This window comes from Sphaerodactylus townsendi, linkage group LG06 (assembly GCF_021028975.2).
Source record: "Sphaerodactylus townsendi isolate TG3544 linkage group LG06, MPM_Stown_v2.3, whole genome shotgun sequence".
NCBI classification, from domain to species: Eukaryota; Metazoa; Chordata; class Lepidosauria; order Squamata; family Sphaerodactylidae; genus Sphaerodactylus; species Sphaerodactylus townsendi.
In genome coordinates, this window is record NC_059430.1 from 118,159,858 (window position 1) to 118,169,646 (window position 9,789).

Here is a 9,789-nt window from a genome sequence, read left to right on the forward strand (position 1 = left end):
TTGCCTAGGGGGGACTTATTACAAATGAATGGACAAGATCCTCTATTATTATTTCTACCCCATAAGGGGGCCTTTGACCTCATTCTGTTGCATTGTAGGACCAGCAGACACAACACAAGGAACCTGTGTCCTTGAGGCAAGAACTACTACTTACAGTTAGAGCACAAGGACTCTCCCCTAATCTCTATGGAAAGGCCACAGAGAAACGGGGGAAATCCTGGAGTGTCACTATGGAAAGCATTGTCCAGCAGTCCCCCCTCCTGCTCCTCAGTTGCTTGAGGGCAGAGGACATGAGCTGTGGGCAGGGGTTTACCCAGCACAGGGGTGGTGGCAGTGGCGGTAAGCCTGCTAATTGGTAGAGAATCTTCTAAACATATAGAAGGTCCCGGGTTCAACCCTTGGCATCTGCAGTTGAAAAGATCAGTAAGTGATGTGGAAGGCCTTGGAAAAGCCACTGATCCTCAGTGTAGTTACTACGAACCTTGATATACTAAGGGTCAGGCTTAGTGTAAGGTAGGTTCACATGTTATTGGGTGATCCAAACAGATTAATTTCCCATGGAAATTTTGATTACATTACTCCAATCAGCAGAATCCTTCAAAAGCTATCCACTGTATGGCTTTTTGGACTGGTGTTCCTAGAGGAGCAAGTCTAAACTCTGTTTTGGGTTCAGAGATTTAGTTTCTCTAGTTTTTGGATCCTGTCCAGTAACTCTGAACTGCCGTCCTTTTGTCTTACTGGCTGGAATTTGCTTATCCTTTTGTTTATGCATTTATTCATCTGAGAAGTCGGCTCTTCCCCCATTTGGCTCCAGGGTTCTTATTTGCCTAATATATTGGCTCACAGTTTTTAATACTGCAATTTAGGCACATTTTCCTGCTCCGGTTCCTCCCCACTCCCCCAGCAGCCTCTCTCTATCTGAACAGGAAGCAGAGTTAAATAAATACTGATAAATTCAAGGCGATCTCATCGATCACAACTGGGGACTTGAACTCTGAATATGATGACCCAGTGCTCCCCAACCAGAAGATGAAAAGGTCAGTCTTCCTCTGAAGGTAGTTCAGATGACTGAATGTTTCTGACCAAATCACCCTGCATCTGGAAAATTAACAGGTCAGGGAAAAGGGTTCAGTCTCTTCCATGACAAGCTAGCTTTCTATGTGTGCCACAAGTAGATTTTTTTTGTCTAAGCCAAAGATTTCTTTATGTGTCTTCCATTCCTTTTTTAACTTTTGGACCAAGGGTCATGGGAGCTCCATAAATAGGTCGGTGGGAGAGGGATGGCTCCCCCCCCCACCATTTTCCTGATTTAAATCATCCCTAATAGTATAGAAGAAGAAGAAGAAGGAGGAGAAGAAGAAGAAGAAGAAGAAGAAGAAGAAGAAGAAGAAGAAGAAGAAGAAGAAGAAGAAGAAGAAGAAGAAGAAGAAGAAGAAGAAGAAGAGTTTGGATTTATATCACCCCTTTCTCTCCTGCAGGAGACTCAAAGGGGCTTACAATCTCCTTGCCCTTCCCCCCTCACAACAAAAACCCTGTGAGGTAGGTGGGGCTGAGAGAGCTCCGAGAAGCTGTGACTAGCCCAAGGTCACCCAGCTGGCGTGTGTGGGAGTGTACAGGCTAATCTGAATTCCCCAGATAAGCCTCCACAGCTCAGGCGGCAGAGCTGGGAATCAAACCTGGTTCCTCCAGATTAGATACACGAGCTCTTAACCTCCTACGCCACTGCTGCTAGGAATAGGAAATTATAATAGGAAATTATACTGATACCAGCAAGGGTATCCCACAGTGCATTGATCAGATATATCTTACAGTGCATTGATCAGATTCAAGCTAATTGCATTTAGGAAAAGTGTACGATGATTTGATTTGATTTGGTGGAAAGCAATCTGATTGCATTTTTCAATCTGCAGAATTTTTTTTGATGCATTGCTATATTATCTTGGTATCTTTGCAACGTGTTGCTGTATTAGTTGCTTTGAGTCTGTGGGGAGGGGGATGTAAATATTTTAAACAAATACAGTTAAATAAATCTCCCTGTATCTCCAAGTTGATCCTGGATCTCCAGCATCATGTCAAGTTGTCCTTGACACTCACTGCTCTCACTGTTGCCATGAACAGTGCATTGCATTTGTGTATAGCTATCTACACTAATTCAAATATTGTTGTATCTTATAGGGAGACTATTCAACATGGTACAAAGACGCTCACCTGTCTAGTAAGTCTGAACTGGAGAGGGAGATCGCCACCTAGAGGTAGATTTGTGAATGAGCACTTGAGTTTAAGAGGAACTAGATCGGGGTTTTAAACTTTGGTAATTTGAGGGACTACCCAATCAACATCCCGGATGACTGCAAACTGTAACAATCCCTTGCTTCTCTTGCAGAATCTAAAAGATGGATCTGTTGCCACACAACACCCTTGTCCTCACAGTCTACATTTTTGCATTCCTGACTGGCCTCCCTTCCAACCTTCTGGCGATGTACACATTCCTGCTGAAAGTCCGCCAAAAGCCGACCCCCATCGACATCCTCTTGCTCAACCTGACGATTTCAGACATTATCCTCCTGCTTTTCCTGCCTTTCAAGATGGTGGAGGCTGCCTCAGGCATGTCTTGGTTGCTCCCTGACTTCCTCTGCCCTCTCACTGGCTTCTGCTACTACAGTAGCATCTACATCAGCACCCTGTTCCTGACCGGAGTCAGTGTGGAGCGCTACTTGGGGGTGGCTTATCCCATCAAATACAAGCTGAACCGCAGGCCCAGCTATGCAGTGGTGGCCAGTGTCTTCTTCTGGCTCCTGGCCTGTTCCCACTGCAGCATCGTCTACATCGTCCAATACCGGGTGGTCGGCGTCAACCAGACCGACTCCACTCCTTCCAACATCTCCAAATGTTACGAGAAGTTTTCCCCCAGCCAGCTCCAGATCCTCCTCCCCGTCCGACTGGAGATCTGCGTCTGTCTCTTCTGTCTCCCATTCCTCATCACCCTCTTCTGCTATGTCAACTTGATCCGCATCCTGTCCTCGTTGCCCAACATCCAGACCCGCAGGAAGCAACGGGCTGTGGGTCTGGCTGTGGCCACTTTGCTCAATTTTGCCATCTGTTTTGCACCGTACAACATTTCTCACATTGTCGGCTTCATCCAGAACGACAGCCCGCCTTGGAGAGTGTACGCTTTGCTCCTGAGCACCCTCAACGCCTCTTTGGACCCAGCTATCTTCTACTTTTCTTCCACTGCCATCCAGCAGACTTTTGCCAAATGCTTTGCCAACGTGGGCCGCAAAATCCAGGCCTTCATGCCACGGTGTTACTGGCTGTGCTTGACCTGTTGTGAAACTGAGGGAGACAACACCACCGGAATTGACAAATCATCCATCTCGAATATGAGGGAGCTGACGATCGAAAGGACAGGCATGAGGAGGTAGCATTTCTGGAGACATTCATAGGTTGTGCATAAGAACTTTGTTCTGGGGTTGAAGGATCTCCATCTTCGTAGCCCTCGAGTGGTCCTCATAGTCTCCGGAAAGCTCCGCTCTACCTCACAAGGAAAAACTTCAGAGTTTATGGGGCTTTTGTTATGGTCAGCTGATGGGATGAGCACCTTACTTGAGAGTAAGGACAATCAGCCAAGGCCATGGAAGGAATTGTATCCTAAAGCTTGGGCTGGTCTGCACACAAAAGACCTCTCCCCTCCAGCATCCAAAAGGAGATGTAAGGGGAAATCCTTGGGAACTTGCCCTCTACAATCCTCAGCTAGCTTGTGCCTGCAATGGGGATCTCGGCATGCGTTTGAACACATGAAGCTGCCCTGAATCAAAGTATCAGTCCATCAAGGCCAGCTGTGCCTACACAGACTGGCAGTGGCTCTCCAGAGTCCCGGAGTCTTGTCTCAGAAAAAGAATGTTAATAGGATTGTCTATTCCTCCACTACAGAACTAAACATTCTGGATCTTCTTTGTTGTAAAATGCTCTGCCTGGGCCTAGTGCCGTGGTGGTGAACCTTTTGCACTCCAGATGTTATGGACTACAATTCCCATCAGCCCCTGCCAGCATAGCCAGTTGGCCATGCTGGCAGGGGCTGATGGGAATTGTAGTCCATAACATCTGGATTGCAAAAGGTTCACCACCACTGGCCTAGTGCCTACCCAGCCTTTCTCTCCTCCATCTATTTGAAAGTTTGAAATAACTATAAATGATGAACTAGAGTGCTCTGGTATCAAACTACCATGTTCAAAAATGCACAAAATAATGGTTTTGAGAAAGGTAGCATGTAAAAATGAATGGTAATTCTCATATTCGTTCAGGACTATATTCTAATGCGGAAGCATACAACTTTCTTGACTGCTGCACCTCAACTGACCACACTAGCATCTTTTTTTCTGAGATGGAGTATACCTAGTTCTTGCAACTGGAGATGCCGGGGAATGAACTTGGGACCTTCTGCATGCAAACTGGATGTTCTACCACAGAGCCGTAGCTCCTTCCTAGCTGACTACTTGCACTTTAGCTTTTGTCTACTACTGTTGATGTGACAACTGATCATTCTGGGATCTGTTGATTCTGACAAGGTCGATGACTGCTAATCAGTGGTGGGATCCAAAATTTTTAGTAACAGGTTCCCATGGTGGTGGGATTCAACCTGTGACGTAGCGCCAATGGGGCTGGGCGGGGCACAACAGGGGCGTGGATGGGTATTCCGGGGTGGGGCATTCCTGGGCGGGCTGTGGCAAGGACGCAGCCACTGCGCCTGTCCTTGGGCGGGAAACGAATGCACGCAGGCGCAGGCTGCCACGCACGCCAGTGCACCTCCTGCTAGACTGCTTCAAGTTCTGTGCGCTACTACTGAGAGGAGGGGCGTAACTAAGGCAAAAATCACATGGCAAAATCACCAATGAGTAACCCCCTCTTGGCACACACAAATAATTAGCAACCTACTCTTGGGAACCTGTGAGAACCTGCTGGATCCCACCTCTGCTGCTAATGCAGTTTTATGGCCAGTGTTGGTTAGAGTCTTCCATTGGAACCCTCAGGGAAAGCCAGAGCCGGGATTTCTTGTACAACATTCAACAAAGAAACAGTTGATTGGCTGCTGTGAGTTTTCCAGGCTGCGGGGTCCTGGGCTGTTAGTTTTTCTCCTAATGTTTTGCCTGCCCCTATGGCTGACATCTTCAGAGGCATATGACTGAGCCAACATACAAACGAAGCCTCCAAGCAGCAGAACAAGTCAAATAAACAAAATATCTTGAACCCAAACAGGCACAAATAAACAAATGCAAATTGTATTCTCAGAAAAGAAACAATCAGCGCGTCCGCACATTGCTAGGTGCCCAGTACAATATAAAGTTTAATACAAAATTGTGTATTGCAATATACAAAACAAGCAGGTGCACGGAACATCAAACCAGTGGCTAGAGAAAAAGTACATCAATTAGGTTGTGAGCAAAATCCTGTATATATGTGAAACATGCAGTTTCAAATTGAGGGTTACATAATGCCCAACTTGAGAGACAGAAGAATAAGATAGCCAGTCAGTTAAAAAAAATTCTCATTTCATGTGTTCATTTCCCCCCTCTTTGTCTGCTTTCTATGATTTTTAAAGGAACCCGTATCACTTTTGAAGAAGTTCAAGCTGTTCACAGTGGCGTAGGAGGTTAAGAGCTCATGTATCTAAACTGGAGGAACCGGGTTTGATTCCCTGCTTTGCCGCCTGAGCTCTGGAGGCTTCTCTGGGGAATTCAGATTAGCCTGTGCACTCCCACACATGCCAGCTGGGTGACCTTGGGCTAGTCACAGTTTTTCGGAGCTCTCTCAGCCCCAGCCACCTCACAGGGTGTTTGTTGTGAGGGAGAAGGGCAAGGAGATTGTAAGCCCCTTTGAGTCTCCTACAGGAGAGAAAGGGGGGATATAAATCCAAAGTCGTCGTCGTCGTCTTCGTCTTCGTCTTCGTCTTCGTCTTCGTCTTCGTCGTCTTCGTCTTCGTCTTCTTCTTCTTCTTCTTCTTCTTCTTCTTCTTCTTCTTCTTCTTCTTCTTCTTCTTCTTCTTCTTCTTCTTCTTCTTCTTCTTCTTCTTCTTCTTCTTCTTCTTCTTCTTAATGTCTCCTCCAGGTTAAGCCACACCTGGCCGATTGCCTAGGCTGTCATTGTAACATGCTTCTGAAGATGCCAGTCATAGATGTGGGTGAAATGTTAGGAGCAAAAACTACCAGACCACAGCCATCCAGTCCAGAAAACCCACAACACCCAGTTGATTCTGGCCATGAAGGCCTTTGACAATACATCAGACAAGCTGTTATCCTAAATACAGACTCTGCAAACCTTGGAGAAGTTGACGAAATGATAGATTTTAAAAACAAGGGCAAAAAAGCTGCTGAATTTCTTAAGAAGGGATCCTTGCGTGCTGTTTTAATGCAGATGGTGACTGATTACAGAGCATTCAATAGATTAACACGATTGCTTTTCTTTCTTTTTTTTAAAAAAAATCATTGCTGGTTCTTTAACAGAAAGCCAGGAAAGGTTTACAAAGGATTCTCCTCCACCTTTCCCAAGAAACAGGATTTCCAGTCTCCAGATGGGGCCTGAAGATTTCCCAAAGGCCCCTTCCGCACATGCAGAATAGTGCACTTTCAATCCACTTTGAAGCTGGATTTTACTGTGCGGAAAAGCAAAAATCTACTTTCAAACAATTGTGAAAGTGGATTGAATGTGCATTTTTTGGCATGTGCAGAAGGGGCCAAAATTACTATTGATCAATTCCCCTACAGAAAATGGCAGCTTTGTATTCTGTGCGGTACCTGTTGCAATCCCTTCACTTCCCAAACCTTGCTTGTTCCAGGCTTCAGTTCCCTCTCACAACCAGTCCAACATCCTCTCCAAACTCCATTCCCAAATCTCCAGGAATTTCTCAATCCAGATCTGGCAACCCTCATTTGCAAGGGTGTCCACAAAGGGAAGGAGGAGCAAGGGAGGGAGCTTGTCCGCCAGGAATCCTAATTTTGGTATTCCTTTAATTTTCATTTAAACACACTGTTACACTAAGTAGGAAATATCTCTTTTAGTTGGGGAATTTGCTGGAGACAAAGGACAAGAGGGGGATAATTGGGATCTATAACCTCTGGATTCCAGGATTATCCTGGGTGAAAACTCTCAAATAAGCAGGTAGTTGTACAGTTAAAAGGGGTTTTTATTAAATAATTATGTAATAAAAAGAAGGAATATAACTCAAGCAATGAACATATGCACATGAAGCATGTAAGAGCTGATTGTGAGAAAGGGAGGAAGCTGGATGGGGTTTCAGGAATTGGTGATAGTTATCAGTCTTGATAACTATCAGCCTGTCCAAGGAAAGCAGTGCTGAAGAGAGAAACAACCAGCATTAACAGGAGCAAAAGGAACAGACCACAAACAAATAGGGCTGCATACACGGAACCAAGACACACACAGACGGACAAAATGAATGGCTAAAGAGCCAATATTTATTATCCCAAATGAGCTGGTATGAGGTAAGCTGGCAGGAGAGCCAGAGACAAAGATTTGGTTGCTTTTCAGGGGTTCCAACAAAAACATGGGATGAGTTGTCAGAATGCCTGGACTATTCTTTCGAATACGGATTGATTACTGGGATGGGTGCAGAGACGGTAAGTAATGGTCTTCTTGAAGCACTGAATGAATCACCTTAGGGCAGTGATGGCGAACCTTTTCGAGACCGAGTGCCCAAACTGCAGCCCCAAACCCACTTATTTATCGCAAAGTGCCAACATGGCAATTTAACCTGAATACTGAGGTTTTAGTATAGAAAAAATGGTTGGCGCGGAGGCGTGCGTTACTCGGGAGTAAGCTTGGTGGTAGAAGGTGGCTTTGCTTTGAAGCAACCATGCAATTCTTCGAACGGGAGAATCACGACCCTAGGAGAGTTTACTCAGAAGCAAGCCCCATTTCCAGCAAGCGAGCTTACTCCCAGATAAAGGATCACGCTTTAGTTCTTTGCATGAAAATCAGTGGGGTTTAACAGTGCTTAACAGGGTTACCTACACTGCTTCCCCAAAACTAGGTCTTAGGTTTAGTGCTAATAATCGAGCCCAGCAACCCAGGCCAGCCTAGATGTGCGTGTGTGTGTGGGGGCACTCTGTTTGCATGTGCCCACAGAGAGGGCTCTGAGTGCCACCTCTGGCATCCGTGCCATAGGTTCGCCATCACTGCCTTAAGGTGACACAAAACAGATTAACTGGTCCCATTACCAGCCAGGCTCACCTCAGGGCCAGGGGAAAAGTTCAGCGGTCAACTGTCCAAGCTTGGCACACAGTATGTCCATGCTGTCCAAGCTGGGCACACAATATGGACCCCAAACTCCCTCAGAAACATCCCTTTTTGTCAGGAGCAGTTTTTTATGCCAGTCTTTGTGTTTTCATGGCCCCCATTGGAGGATGGGTCTGACTGGTTACAACCCACACAGACTGCAACCACACAGAAATAAGCTCTGATGGAGGGATCTCAGAGACCACTCTTGGACAAATGTGGCTCCAGCTTTGAGATCAAGATGCTGCACTTTTATTGAGAGCTGAGAGGACCTGAAGGCAGCTTAGTCCTGGCCAAACATTTTGTTTATTGATCATCCGCCTTTCCCACTGGGACTCAAGGGGGATGACACATTATGAGTCAATAAAACTGACCAAATGGGACATTCAGGAGACAATGAAACAGGATCTGGGTTTTAGAACCAACCAGAAATCTAAAAAATGGAACCAAAGCAAAGCATAAGTTTTAACGTGACACATTAGATTATGCAAAATTACACAAGATCCAGTTTACAGAAAATTATATGTGGTTGTTTAGACCAGTGATTCCCAACCAGGGTTCCGTGGTACCTTGGGGTGCCATGAGCACGTCTCAGGGGTACCCTGACAATGCTACCACCTGCCCTCCCACACCAGAATCAAATGGATTTTGAAGGGGGGGGGGTTGGGGTTGGAAGCCTCATGGGCTCCCTTTAAACAACTTTGAAAAACAGCATTGTTTTATTTGCCTAAATTTGGCATGGATTGGGAGGGTAGATTTAAAGGGAACTCTCCCTTTAAATCCCCCTAATCCATGCCAAATTTAGGCAAACGAACAACGTGGCTATCAACGCTGCTTTCCTTCCCTTCACCCTGCTTGCCACGCCCCCCACCTACAGGCCAAAAACGGAAAAAACCCTAAAAAAAATGCAAAAAAAATCTAACGAACCTCAAGGGTACCCTGAGATATGAAGAGCGAGGTCAAGGGTACCACGACATCGAAAAGGTTGGGAAACACTGGTTTAGACCATGACTCCTAATACTTTGTTCAAATAACTTTGTAAAGCCTTTTGTATCAGTGCTGCACTATTGGCTGTGCAGAAAAGCTCTCCTGAATAATCCAGTTTTGCATGGTTTGCAAAAAGCCAGGAGAGCGGGGGTCTTCTTAACGTTCTCAAGGCAAGCAGTTCCACAAAGTGTCAACAGAGAAGGAACAGGTACAGACAATTGTGCCCATTTACAGTTCGGAACCTGCAAAAGGCCCTGCTCAAATGTGTGAAGCTGTGGTGGTAGAGCACAAGGGGAAGAGATTCTCACAGATATGAGGGTCCAAGGCCCTGAACAACTTTGTAAGCCGATACTTTAAATCGAGCTTAGTAACTGATTAGTAACGCAGTCAGCATTAGTAACCTGACTGAAGAATGGGAGTAATAGGCACCCTCCACTTAGCTCCCAATAACAGCCGAGCAGCAGCATTCTGCTCCAACTGGAGTTTCTGAATTAATGTTGAGGGGATACCAGT

At 45.8% G+C, this 9,789-nt stretch overlaps 1 protein-coding gene across 1 annotated transcript; it reads left to right on the forward strand.

The window, feature by feature from the left end:
• The first annotated feature begins 2,393 nt into the window (after nt 1–2,393).
• Nucleotides 2,394–3,461, forward strand: LOC125435236 (free fatty acid receptor 2-like). The gene has a single exon (XM_048501401.1). The coding sequence runs from the start codon at nt 2,394–2,396 to the stop codon at nt 3,420–3,422; it is 1,029 nt and encodes a 342-aa protein (XP_048357358.1). The 3' UTR covers nt 3,423–3,461.
• Nucleotides 3,462–9,789: the final 6,328 nt, after the last annotated feature.

Excerpts from the sequence above, each read along its gene's own strand:
- LOC125435236 (XM_048501401.1), top strand. The coding sequence starts at position 2,394 with ATGGATCTGTTGCCACACAACACCCTTGTCCTCACAGTCTACATTTTT.